This window comes from Pomacea canaliculata, linkage group LG1 (assembly GCF_003073045.1).
Source record: "Pomacea canaliculata isolate SZHN2017 linkage group LG1, ASM307304v1, whole genome shotgun sequence".
In the NCBI taxonomy this organism is placed as follows: domain Eukaryota; kingdom Metazoa; phylum Mollusca; class Gastropoda; order Architaenioglossa; family Ampullariidae; genus Pomacea; species Pomacea canaliculata.
In genome coordinates, this window is record NC_037590.1 from 25,585,023 (window position 1) to 25,599,134 (window position 14,112).

Consider the following 14,112-nt stretch of genomic DNA (forward strand, 5'->3'; position numbering starts at 1 on the left):
TGAAATAAAAAGATCTTTATTTAAACAATGTGATAGATATTTACCACTTGCATGACACCAGAGTAATACTCGTGCGACAAATGAACCCCGCTACTTTCATCCGGATCAAGAAAGTGCAAAAACAAAAGGCTTCATGCAACCACTGGTGCCAAAAGCAACAATTTCATCATCATCTTTGAGTGCCGTCATTAAAATTTAGCCAGAATATCTACAGCTACTACTTTGTGGCAGTACCGCGGCAAACGTTGAAAATCACTTACATATTTATACACACAATATTTTTCTGTTAAACTGTGCTCCTATATATATATACTCGTTACTTTGCTTCACTGACCAGACACATAAAATACATGTAAATTCAACAGCATAAAAATGGTATTGACATATCAAGTTGTCTGGAGGACTAAATTCAAAAGATCAAAAGTAAGATTTGTACCATTTTCACAGAAAATATAAACGTAATATACTTTTATATATTGAACGTGAGACTGAAATCGGTTAAAGAAAGATTTGTAGCTTTTTATCTGGAAAACAAAGCGGTTTAATTTAAACTTGAAATTAAAAGGTGTCTTCGTCATATTTTTTGTCCTCAGATTCGATTTTAATGAAATTTTGTATAAATTTTGATTTCGAAATAAACTATTTTAATAATAAAAGTGCAAACGAGTAACAATAAATGTGAATATACATTATGGTACAGGAAAAGTGGGATGGTGGTTAACGTCCCGTATTTGAATTGAGCGAAGAAGCATAAATCCTAGGCGTCGTCGTCGGCTTGTTTTGGGTCTTTAAACTACGGTGCCAGCCTCTCCAAGAATCTGTCTTTGGAGTCGAACATAGTTCGAAACGACAACTTTATTTGCAGTTTGTATAACAGGTCTACTCTTATACACACTGGCAAATCAGTCCGGATATACAATCGGCGACACACGCTTACACTACTTTAGTAGCGACTCCTGCTACTTCAACAGTGACACGCGCTTCACAGTTTTGTACTGTCCCTCCGTGTGCGTGTTCTGTGTCCACTGAAGAGTGATTGGCTTCGTTAATATCGCGCGTGAAAGTCTGTGTGATTGCGAGTGTGCCTGTGAAAGAGCAAGTCCCGCGAAGCCCGATCGCGTTACGAGACAATTTTAACTGTAACAAATGGAGCAAATAAGGTTGACACGAATCCATCTTTTAAAAAAAGCTTGCTCAGCAAATCTGAAGGACTAGCAACGGTAAAGCAGAAAAAAACGGGGGTACGTAAAGAGACTTTTTAACTCAACATATTGTCGAATATGTGACTATGGTAGATGTTTACATGGTGGTCATATATAAAATTTGCCATTGTCATATGTTCGATTGGAAAAGAGCTTAAAAAGATGCATACGTCCATAGAGTCACATTTCCACATTTCATTACGTACCTCTAAAATGCTGGTTCCCATATGAGCATCAAATAAAATTGTTCAAGACCAGACGAGAAGCCCCTTAAGAAAAAGTAAGACATATGGAGACCGACATCTTAAAACTGGAAAACGTATTATAATACACGCTGAGACTAACTGTTAGGTCTGTGTACGAAAAGATAAAACTAAGAATATACTTTAAAGTAAATGGTAGTTCTTATATTAAACGGAAACAGCAATATTCGAATATTATTAAGCATAAAAATGCAAGAAGATTATGTCAACTCTAATATAGTGAGTCGCAAAACAATTTAAAAAAAAAAAGTAAATCCTAGACAAGCGAATAGAATATTCCTGTAATTCAACCATAGATTTTCTTTTAAGGAGACATCCTCTCGCCGATGCACTTCACGCAATTCTGATTTACTGTCACTCCTTCGGCTTCATATATCAGTAAAACATAAAGGAAAGGTGCAATGTGGGTGACTTTATAATAGCCTATTATCATAAACATGTCCCTGACGTACTACAAAGAGATAAATTGCAACCAAATTCCTTAGATACACTAAACAAGTTTGTGAATGTGTAATAAACACCAGCGATAAATCTATTCAACTGCTTAATTCACTTTTAACCACTGCCACCACGTCTGCGACCGCTTCTTGGTCTGGCTCTGGAGCGCTGGCACTCTTGTGTGATAGCCAAGTGAACCCCTGCTTGGCAAGCCCAGGGACTGTTTCGTGAGCTACGGCCGCGGATGCTGCCCAGCTGTATGCATCGCCCCCCAACACGGGTAGTCTGAAAGTAAGACAAAAGAGAGTAGTCATTGTCTTCTTAGTTTTTACTGCAAATAGGCATTTCAAAGAAAGTTACAGTGTCCGCCGTGAAGAATGGCAATCCACTTAGATAATTATAAGAAGAGACGGATAAGCGACCAGATAAGAAATCGTTCGGTATTCAGTGTCGACTTTTTATGAGCTGGAGAAAGTTTTAAGGAAATAGCAGGTAAATAGGCAACAAAATGTAATGTAACATAAATATATAGATTTTTGGTTCACTGGTTCCCTCATTTGTTTGTTGGTGGTATTCCAAAGGAAAGATGTTTTTATTCATCTCGTGCCACTTTGCTAGTGAAAATAATGGGTTTTTTAAGGATCATAAGGTCATGCTGATGGTGATAGTAGTGGTGGCATTAAACCAACTTCGTTTTGCGTTTGCTCTTAACAGAGTACGAAAACCTTCCGCTAGTATTCTTTCTTAAGCAAATGGTGTTGTTTGTGTTTTCTGTAGTCTGATGTTGTATTATAAGCGATTGTTATGTCCTAACTCTTACCGCTCACAATCGTTTAATACCGTTTACTTCAACTCACAGACTACTTTGCGCTAGTTTTAACTTTCTAGCTGCCGGCGGTCCGGTGGCGTAACGGTTAACGCCTGTCACCAATACACTGAAGGTTGGCTGTCCTGGTTTCAGCTCTCGTCTCGGGCATGCTGTTCTTTCTCTGCAAGTGACATCTGTTTACAGGGCTGACTGCCTTGCCCTAATATAGCCTTAGTTGCTGGCTCGGCGTAAAACACCAATTCCTCCTCCTCCTCCTCCTCTCCTCCTCCAATTTTCTAGCTGATTTATTCGTCCTTACATATTTATAATATCGTTTCCTGTTTTTGTTTATTCTGACGGATAGTTGTTTAAGTCTTCTGCGTGTCTCTATATTATTTCCCATTATTTTATCTTTATTTGGGATTATTTGAGTTTTGAACTGATTTAAGCCAGACTATTTTCCATTTAAACGTGACTTACATGCATTAATATCAGACTACATGTACATTTAAAGAAAAATCTGAGTTACTTACTGTAGGCACCTCTACGAAGCAGTTGATGTTTTCAGGTGCTGGGGTGGACGGAGTGTACACAATGCCTATTTCTGTGCTTGTCCCGTTTCGATTGTGCAAGTGGTTTACCACCAGCTGCTCGATTACACTTAAATTTCCGTCTGTCTCCTACAAATAGTACAACATCCTTGTACAACTCATTATAAGCTACTCCGCATTTCACATCTCTAAAAGTGGAGCCACACGGGGTTTAGCAAACATTGTTTTCTTGAAACACTTTCTGAAACAGCCTCGTTTTCCCGTTTCCTATACAGGAAACATTATTATTTTGACACAGATCAGCAGATATTTACCTTATTGTTCATATAAGGTTCATATTTGAGCTCCTGGACCCATTTTCCTTGCGTTCGGGAAACTGATGGGTTGAAGTGTTTCAAGGAAACAGTGTTTGCCAAACCTCGTGTTGCTCCACCTTTAGTCATCGATCCACAGCTTCATCCAGATACTACTGCACTACCCTGTGCCAGAGGCATTGACTGAGGAAGCAAAAAGTCATGTAAGAACATTTTATTATGCTTCTGTTTCCGCAAAGCCGTTAAGATAACACGAATGATTCTTCAGTAAAGTGTTAACTACGTGGTGATACTCACTGAGCTGCTTTGGGAACAAGCCGAGCATGCGAAGCAAAGAACACCAATCAGGCTGAATCCCTGTGCCACCTGCATTTTTCTGTCCTTTGATAAGATGTCTTGACTCCGCGTAAAATTGTCTGCGGCAGGATCACAGTAAACAAGCTAATGTATGTCTGCTGACTGTTGTGGCTTTACCCAGTCCGGGATATGGACGCACGATATACTGCTTTAAAGCTTGGTCGAGTCTCATGGGTTCATTCTTGGCACAAGCCGTCTGGAGCCTATCAGTACTGGTGAACGGCAGGCTTTCTTATGCCACATCTGCAGCAGAAAGAAGGAAGAAATCACTTTTAAACTCATAAACTCAGACCAGAACATAGGAATGCAAGTTTTCTGGAGCTTCTCATTTGACTGGTCTAACATAATTCAGAACCAGGAAGCGGATAGCCTAGTGGTTAGAACCCGAATACGCATTTCCTCCAGCTGATCTAGCTGTGGAATGGATACCTGGACCCCTAGCAGGAAGAGGAGCTGAAAATAGACACTCTCTCTTCTCTCTTCTCTTCTTTCCTATTCGCCCCCAGTGGAGCATAAGGCCGCAACCACACGCCGCCATCGGACCCGGTCCAGGGCATCCCTTTCTAGTTGGGACCATGTCATGCCAGCTGTCTCTGCCTCTCTGTGGACTGATCTCCTCCACGTCTGTCTGGGTCTCCCAACCTTGCGCCTCCCCTGTGGGTTCCAGTCCAGAGCTTGAAATAGACACTACCCTCACAAAAATACTGTCCCCGAGTTACGGCAGGACTCACCAACAGTGCTCCCCTAAGACCGCGTTCTTCGGCTTCAGTTTCTGCTCTGTTCAAGATGTTCGCATGATCTTGCTAGAGTGGAAGATGTTTATTGTTATTTAGTTCTGAAATGTTTGGAGTGTTTGTTTTGGACAGCAAGGGTAACATGCGTCCACTTTGTAGGTCGTTGTTTGGTTTTCCACACTTTCTGGCAGTTGGGGTCAGTACTCCTATCATCTCTTGGGCTTCTGCAGATCTCCAGACAATTCCGTTCTTTTTTCTGGTAACTGCCTCTTCCACTTCTTTTGTTAGTATAGACAATGGCTCTGGAATCGTCTAGTCTGCATCGCTGTATACTAGTGTGGCAATAAGTAAAATGGAGTAGTTTAAAAGGTACTGTACTATTTATCCTTCCGACAAATAACAGCAGAGCAAGTAATCCACGTTGGTGTCTTCAGAGCAGACTGATTCTGCTGCGGTCTGGTCAGCTTGCTAAGAGTGCTTAGTTTTCCTTGTGCCATACCCTCGTTGATTGTTTATGTTTATCCAGTCCTTTCAGTTTTCTTGCGGGAAAGACAACTATTGTGATGGTGATATTCTTCTCTTCTCTGTACTTGTCATGCTTTTCTTTTGTAGATAATGTCATTAATGATCTAAGTTTAGATTCACTTTATCTGTCGTCCTAACTCTTATTCGGGTTTCAGGACTAATTCTTTGAATATACCTGCCAGTACACCCACGCTGCTATCAGAGAGATCGAATAATGCGTACCTCTCCTTCCCCAAGTTTAACTTGAAGACAATCACAGTCGTTGGGTCGTGTTCCGGGTTGTGGTAGGTCTTAATGGTGTATGAATGGTGTATTATGTCGAACGTGTTTTAGTTTTTGCTTCATTCGGACGACGATATTTCCCGGGGGAGGGGGGAACCATCATAGAGAGGCAGTTGGATCAAGTCCATGTTGAGCTGCGAAGGGCCCAGTGGACAACCGTTTGTAAACAGAAGAATAACATTCTGTTTCTACCATCCGGTGGACGAACTGTATCATCGTCCTGTTATTTTAAATGTTTTTTAATGAACTGTTTTTTGTGGATAGTTTAATGTATAAGCTGATACCTGCATATATTTTATCAAGAGCCGCCTAAACATAACGCCAAGTGGGTCTTTTCTGAACAGGTCTCGAAGTGTTCTTACCTGCCAGAAGCTTCAAAAGAAACGTGGAAGCCTACCTATTCAACTTTGTTTTCCTACTGAAACACCACTTCCATACCAATCTCCGGGTTGGTCAGGCAGACCAGTGCGCATGTCAGACGGGCAGCCATAGAAGAGCTCATCTGCTGTTAGACTGCTACAAGACTACTGCATGAAGTCCTGATGCACCAAATCTGGTATGGAAACTGTACTAGTGAACCTACAGGGCACAGCGGCATTCGTCAAGGGGCTGATGTGTAAATTTAAGGGAGCGACCAAAACGAGGATAAAGATTTGTCTCAACACAAAAGAATTCACTCTAAAAACGGTTCGTCTGACAAAGGCAAATTTATTCAGGAATGATCGGGATGCCCGACGTGGTAAAAACATGTACAACACAGTTTCCCAAGAAAAATATCACTATGTTTAAAGTGAAAGATATTAGAAAGACTTTGTTCAGTTCGTGGTAATTCTTATTTACTTATAGTGCGATGTGTACTGTGGAGAAATGTAAAATTGAGCGCTTGAAGAGTTTTATTTAGTGTGAGTGGAATCAACAAAGGGTGCCACAATTTAAACGTTTAGCCATGAGTGTCATTTAAATGGTTGTTTATTTAAATAAATGTACCTGTCAATTTATTAAGCCTTGTAATATTAAAACAGAGTAACACTGAATATTTTACCTTCTTAATTTTTCGATCTGCGTCACAAATCTTTATCCCAAAGCACCATATTACAATCTTTCGGCAAAAAAAGTGCATCAATCATGACATCAACAAGCAAGAAAATTGAAATAACGCACCCTCTACTTCCCTGCCTAAATTCGTATTCTTTGGTCCATAAAAGCACTCTATGTTCACTACGATTGTGAACTTATTTCTGTGTAAATGGAAATTCTCTTTAAACGCGCGCACACACACACTAATCTAAGAGAGAGAGGCGCGCATACGCAAATAAGCAGCCCAGTGTGCCCTTAGATATTCAACGCAAAAATCCAATGAAAGAATAAATGGCTTATCTTCAGATTCCCAGTCTTTTTCCCCCGAGAGAAAAGAGATTAAAAGAACTCACAAAGATCTGACTGCTTGCTCGAGGAAGGATAAGAAATCATCTTTTTCCCTACTCCATGGTTTCTGGGCACATTCTAGGTGGTCGCTCCCTTTATACCATCATTATTGAAAACGTTATCTGCACTCAGCAGGACAGTACAGACAGCCTGGCACCCGAGTAGCTATACTAATATATTTGAATGTTTTGTATTACAAAATGCAAATTTGTGGCACGGTAATTTTTGGGGTTTTTTACCGATTTTTAAGAACTCTTTCCCTTATTTCATGTAACTGGTTATCTAACACTTCGGGGTTTTGTTTAATAAACTCAAGCAAAATGCAGCAAGCCTACCATTATTTTTTTCTCTTTTTGAATTATTAAATTTGGAAAACATTAAAAATATTATTCCAGTGTTCTTGGCATTGTAATTATTTTATATTTTCCCCAGTGTTCTTGGTATTATAATTAGTTTATAGTCTGTTCTTATTTATTTATGAATTTGCATATTTATTTATTTCCATTGCTAGATTTATCTGAAAGACAGATACCTGTAGTGCTCATACAGCACAAATTTTCGCACTAATCAATTTCTGAAATGTAATAATAAAATTTTAAGTGCCATTTATCTTCCTCCTGAAGGTCTACATGGTATGCAAATTGCTATGATTTGACTTTTTAGGAGGCTTTTCTGGAAAGAAGAAATACTTGCACAGTTTAATGACAGAAAAGATTCAGTAGAATCCTTTCTAGCATCCGCTATACAGGTCAGATCTTGTGCTGATAATCATGAGAAGCTTTCTCATGACAACATGTTGTAACATTTGGTTCATTTCACCTGCTTGCATTTCCATACCAAACAAAGATATCCATTGGTTGCTCATCCTGTGAAATTTGCTGCCACCTTTTATTTATAAATTATTTATCATCATCATCATCATCATCATCATCATCATCATCATCATCATCTCCCTAGCCATAAACTGGTGGCGGTCCGGTGGCGTAACGGTTAACGCCTGTCACCATTACACTGAAGTTTGGTTGTCCTGGGTTCAGCTCTCGTCTCGGGCATGCTGTTCATCTGTTTACAGGGCTGACTGGCTTGCCATGATACAGCCTTAGTTGCTGGCTCGGCGTAAAACACCAACACCAGGACATGTTCACCCAGGGCCGTGCTTAGGGGCAGGCGGACGAGGCATCTGCCTAGGGCCCCGCGCTTCAAGGGGCCCCGCGCTTGTGATTGATATGTGACTTTAGATCCCAACTAAAACCGTGTGATCGTGGCGTGAGGGCCCCGCACATGCCCTTTGCCTCGGGCCCCGCGGGGGCTAAGAACTGGCCTGTGTTCACCACCATTCGACAGACCTAAGTGGTGAGCTATGTCAGCTCTGTATCGGTCCAGTTGTCCCACACCCTTTCCCCAACGAGTAATAGCATAACCACTCGTCAGCTGGTATCTGTTAAGGGTTGCATGTATGTAGATCAGTGGTTTTTAACCTGGGTTCGATCGAACCCTAGGGGTTCGGTGAGTCGGTCTCGGGGGTTCGGCGGCGCCACGGTGGTCAAGACAGACCCGACTGATCATGGAAATTCGTGATGACACGCCCCGCTCGGCCATCATTTGCTGCAGATGATCACGTTACATTAACTGGCCAATCAGTGCTGCGGGGGGAAGTTAGTGTGCTCAGTAGTCACCACGTGTGACTGTCGTAGTCGTACGTTGTGTGGTTTCTTTCTTAGTATTTTAATCCATACTATGTGGAGCAAAAAAGAAAGTGGTCGAACGAATATGTAAAACATGGATTCACATGTATTAGGGAACATGATGGGAGTCAGCGTCCTATCTGCATGATTTGCAATGCCAAGTTGAGCAACTCGAGCCTCGCACCGGCAAAACTGAAGGAACACTTCACGAAGCTGCATGGAGATGGGGAATACAAGAACACAACGCTTGCTGAATTCAAGGTGAAACGAGCCAGATTCGATGAAAGGGCCACTCTGCCTGCTCTTGGATTTGTACCCGTGAACAAACCGATCCTCACCAAATCGTACGAAGTTGCTTACCTGATCGCAAAGCAGGGCAAGCCGGACATCATCGGTGAAACTCTCATAAAACCAGCAGCGTTAAAGATGGCGAATCTGATGCTCGGAACAGCGGCCGAAGGTAAATTATCCCAAATTCCTCTTTCAAATGACACCTTCAGTGACAAGATAGAGTGTATGAGTAAAGACATCTTGGCTCAAGTAGTCGCAGATGTAATTTCAAGTCCGGCAAAATTCAGCCTTCAACTGGACGAGACCACAGACGTTTCTAACCTAAGCCAGCTTGCTGTTTTCGTTAGCTTTGTGAAAGACATGATAAAAGAAGAGTTTTTATTTTGTAAGCCTCTTACATTACAACAACTGCTAAGGCAGCCGATGTGAAGAAGCTTGTGGATGACTTCCTCAGAGACAACAATCTTTCATGGGATATGGTTTCTGCAGTTTGTACGGACGGAGTGCATTTGAAAAGCCGATGCACCACACATCATTGTTACGCATTGTATTCTGCACAGGCATGCGTTGGCAACAAAAACCTTGCCTCCAAAAATGGCAGAGGTATTAAAAACTGTAGTGCAATGTGTGAACTATGTGCGAAATAGTGCTCTGAGGCACCGCATCTTCAGTGAGCTGTGTAAAGAAATGGGCTCTGAATTCGAGGTACTCCTGTACCACTCTAATGTTCAGGTGCTGAATCGTGTTTTTGCCATGCGTGTGGAATTAGGCGTTTTTGCAAGAGCACCAACATTGTCATGCAGATTGGTTCAAAAATCCTGAGTTCATTCTCATTTTAGCGTACATGGCTGATATATTCGCAGCTCTAAATCATCTCAATCAGCAGATGCAGGGTGGTGGAGTAAACATCTTGGAAGCAGAAGAAAACCTGAAGGCTTTTTTTACACACAAAAAAAAACTACCGTTATGGAAACGATGAACAGAGAACAATAACTTCGCAAACTTTCCCCTTCTGGACGACTGTGTAAGTAAGATCAAAGATTTGTCTGGAATCGGAGACATTTCTGTATCCATGGAACTGAAGCAAACAATTGCCACGCACTTAGATGAGCTTGCAAAGTCTCTCGACGGAAATTTCCCTTCAAGAGAGCCATATCCAGCATGGGTGAGACAGCCGTTCACGTTTGCTGTTGAGACAGCAGATGTTAATTATGAATACCTCGACGAAATCATTGAAATTCAGCAAAGCCAGGTTAAACAGCAACTATTCAGAACAACAACATTCTCGACGTTTTGGTGTCGACAGTTGGAAAGGTACCCAATTATTGCAAAGAAAGCCCTGGACTTTTTTATACCATTTGTTTCAACATATTTCTGCGAACAGTCCTTTTCGAGGATGCTGGACATAAAAACAAAGAAAAGGAACAGACTTTGATGTGAAAATGACAGGAGAGTAGCACTTGCCAAGGTGAAGCCACGCATATCTGAACTAGTCTGTCAAAAACAACAGCAGAAGTCACACTGATTTGCAAGTATGTAATTTGCTGTGAGTTCATGCACTGTGTTGGTTTTTGTTCTTTGATCAAGGTGATGTTCATGCACGGTTCATTTTGTGTACCAGTAAAAAAACATATACCTATGTCTTGAATTTGGAAAAAAAAATCTTATCTGATTTATCACTAAAGAAGGGTTCGGTAAAGGTGCATTTGAAACTGGGGGGTTCGGTACCTCAAAAAAGGTTAAGAACCACTGATGTAGATCTTTTGCAGATCGTTATGATGATGCTAATTAATGACTATTTCTTTTTGGATCTTTGGATTTAAGATGACTTCCCTTTCTTGCTGTCACCTAATTGCTGCCTCTTTTAGGAAGGAGTAGTTATCTTCGATATTTCGAAGACAGTTGAGTATCTCAGGGTCTCCTATGCCTTTCTGATATAATAACTGAAGATTTTGCTCATTGCTATGATCTTCCATGAAACAGTTGCCTGACTTTAACAAATTGGTGAGATTCCCCCTTGTTTTGTCCTTGCAGGAGTTTTCATTTGCATAATAAGCTTTTTTGTATGTTATTTTACTTCAAGTTTTCGTCGATGTCACAACATTGCTCCTCTGTAATATTCTTCTCATCGATGAGAAGCCGCTGTTTACAACATAGCAGTAAAGAGCCGTAGTTAGAGCTGTGGTGAAACCACTGCAGTTCACACACACACATCTCCTTCGCCGACAGTGTGGCATCTCGTCACTAGTATGTAGTGCTGCGTGGATCCCTTACCTACCTGCGTATGCACTGTCAAGTAATAGACAATACATAACAGACATGCTGCCACATCAAGACGAGCAGAGTTCAGCCACACTTATACCATTACGAAAGGCCACATTCTTAATACACGCAACTTTAAATTTCCGACTCGGAAAAAAACTAGTGATGGGGACAGATCCCACTTTAGCAGATGAACTAAATATTAGCGGCAAATATTTCTACAGAAATAACTTCCATAGTAGTTGTCTAGGATTGCGTCAGCGTTTGAGCCAGTTCGCACCGTTCAGCTTTGTAGTCCTGCTTTTTTCTTCCCGCTCAAAAAGACTCTCCAGCAAAAGGTTTTATGATGCTAGAACACACACACAGGCACCAATCGCAAGAACATTCTAGAGCTGTGAAATGTGCGCGTGTAGACCATATCGAAGTGCAGTGAAACATTGCCAGCCGTTTCACTGTTTCTGTCTCCTCTCTCTTACATTGGTGTCGATGTCAAAATTTGTTTTGCGTATTTTTATTTTAAATTTGGAGCCATTAGTAACACATGTATAACTGGTAATAAAAAGCCGATTAAAATAAAGGAGCAAAGTACGCGAATTAAACGACTTTCCCGTAAACAACAGGAGTACGTCGCCTGTAACATTTTACCAGGATAGATGCCATAACTTTCAACCTATATCTTCTTTCCCACTCTCTGACATCGCCACACTGCTTTATTTATAATTAACATTTTCAGGATTTTAATGGATGCCTGTATAAGGTTAATTTTCCCCTTGTTCCAAACATTACACCTTTACAGCCAGTAAAGGTGGCTATTCTTGTTTCATAGAGTCGGTGCCACTGAAGAACACTTTAGTTAAAACAGTGATCAACATTTACAAAAAATAGTCTTGTGTCATAGCTTTCCCCAGATTGTAACTTTTGACAATGAACTTCTGGTTCTGCTTGTTTCCAACAGTATTGCAGCAAGCATCCCGAACTACTCTCAAGCAAACGGGTGAAATGATTCAACGGTTCAAAAGGTCAAAGCAGTAGTGACAAAAGCGGATGATCTACATCACCATTACTTCTCACGCTAGTACGCATCATTAAGATTCGAGCACTGCTTTTTTCTTTTTTTTCTGCTGAAAACTACCTCCAAAGTATTTAGCAAAACAGAAATTACAAAATTCAGTGAGGAAAGATGTGCAAATGCAGAAACAGACTGAACAGACAAAGCACAGCCTAAAGCGAAAATTTCGGAAACAGGCAGACCACACTTTGCGCTTTCAGGCTTGCGATGAATCGGCTCGGACAATTTTATCAGGCTTTCCTCTGTTGCTAGTGGTAGTAGTGCTGCTTCTAGAAATCTAGTGCTGCTTCTAAGATCCGGAAACTTGTGGCTTTTAGACAACATCGACCTGATGACAGACAGCAACAGCAAACTGCAAGATGTTACCAACAAAGTGCGAGGCAACTCGAATGCACACGGAATGGATGCCAACATCGACAAAAGCAAAAACACGGCTAACACCAGCATCAAGAACATAGAAATGTAAGGAAAACATTTCACAATAGAAAACTTGAAACTAAAGATGGCACCTGAATGACAATAATCTGTGTTACAGTTGCAACGGCGACATCAGCAATGGCTCAACAGGATTTGGCGCATCAGATTTGCTGACAGGTACCGTCTCTACAAGTTGCGCAGCAGATATCCGTATTAGGATCGCATTATAGACAGGAGCAATGGCCCGGCTGGATAGGAATTGGCGAAGCAGCAAGAAATACAGATGTACAAGTATATATGAATGCGAGACAGTATAACCATCGGCTTGTATTCGTACAAGAATGTATGTAGGTATGTTTGTGTGAATGTATGCATGTGTGTATGCATAAATGCGAGAAGCGGATTTGGCTGGCTGATAGAGAAAACAGAATTTACGCATTCGAAACCAGGTGCCTCAAAAAATTGCTCTGAATTTCCTACATGGACATGTAACATAAACCAACGAATATGTATAAAAACACTCTGACAGACTACCAAGAACCCCTTTACCAGGATGCCACGCAAGCTGGTGTGGTGTCGAAATGTGACCCAGTACTAACACACTAAAACTACCCAGCTGGGTACCTTTGTCGACGCACATGTAGACAGAAAAATAACTGTTTGACAAATGAAAAAGAATAGAAGACTTACTTACCACTGGTCAACTCATATTTCTATTCTTTTCCCAACGATAATTAATAACGGCAGCTAATCGTCAGCTAGTACTGGCCAATGAATAAATGAATGAGCGAAAGAAAAATCAGTGAATCATTTTAAAATGAGAAACATTTATTAAATAAAAATTTTTTGATACTTTACCGTTATGGACGTTCGATTACATAATGCGGGTAAAAGTCTTTTTTTTTTCAGTGTCGACACTTTTTGACAACATAGTCTGAAAACGTTTAATAAAAATATCAACTTTTCTCAGCCGCTTTCTGTTCCCGTTGTCCCTATCCCACCTCGAATACATTTGTGCACAGAAGCACATTAGAAGTAAAAAATGCTACAAAGAACATTACAAATTTTGTTCTCTCTTTTGAATTAAATAACCCAGACCCACTCCCATCCGAGAAAAATGTCTATCGAATGCCTTAAAAAACCGTTTCTACTTTTAAACATGTTAAAGATTCTAAATTCAATTAGCATTTTCATTTTTTCATTGACGTCATTCGTTCATTAAAAATATAAAATCAGGATACAAGTGCCGTTTACGCGGCATCCTGCCTGATGTTACTAGCCAATTTTCTTAATGGCATAGGTAGTTCCAAGCTCTGCAGGTGTCGTATTTAGACAGAAATTCTCATTAACCTTATCCGCTGCCCTCTTCCTAAGAAAACTGCGTTTGACATACAGCAAAGAAGCAAGCTTGTGACTAGCTACTTCCTGAAAAGTCGAGTATAAGTGTGTTAGTACGGAGCCAAACGTGTTTTGTAGTTTTCACTGTGAT

At 40.8% G+C, this 14,112-nt stretch overlaps 1 protein-coding gene across 2 annotated transcripts; it reads right to left on the bottom strand.

Moving 5' to 3' along the window:
- LOC112575067 lies at nt 1-13,630 on the bottom strand. 2 transcript variants are annotated; one of them, XM_025256620.1, is made up of 4 exons: nt 13,482-13,630; nt 3,874-4,176; nt 3,245-3,391; nt 1-2,188 (listed from the first exon to the last, which is right to left on the bottom strand). In XM_025256620.1, exons 2-4 carry the CDS (start codon nt 3,946-3,948, stop codon nt 2,021-2,023), a joined length of 390 nt encoding a protein of 129 aa, XP_025112405.1. In that variant the 5' UTR covers nt 3,949-4,176; nt 13,482-13,630; the 3' UTR covers nt 1-2,020. The 2 variants fall into 2 exon arrangements, with proteins under 2 accessions (XP_025112405.1, XP_025112394.1); XM_025256609.1 differs by lacking the exon at nt 13,482-13,630 and adding an exon at nt 13,318-13,392.
- Between the last annotated feature and the right edge of the window lie 482 nt (nt 13,631-14,112).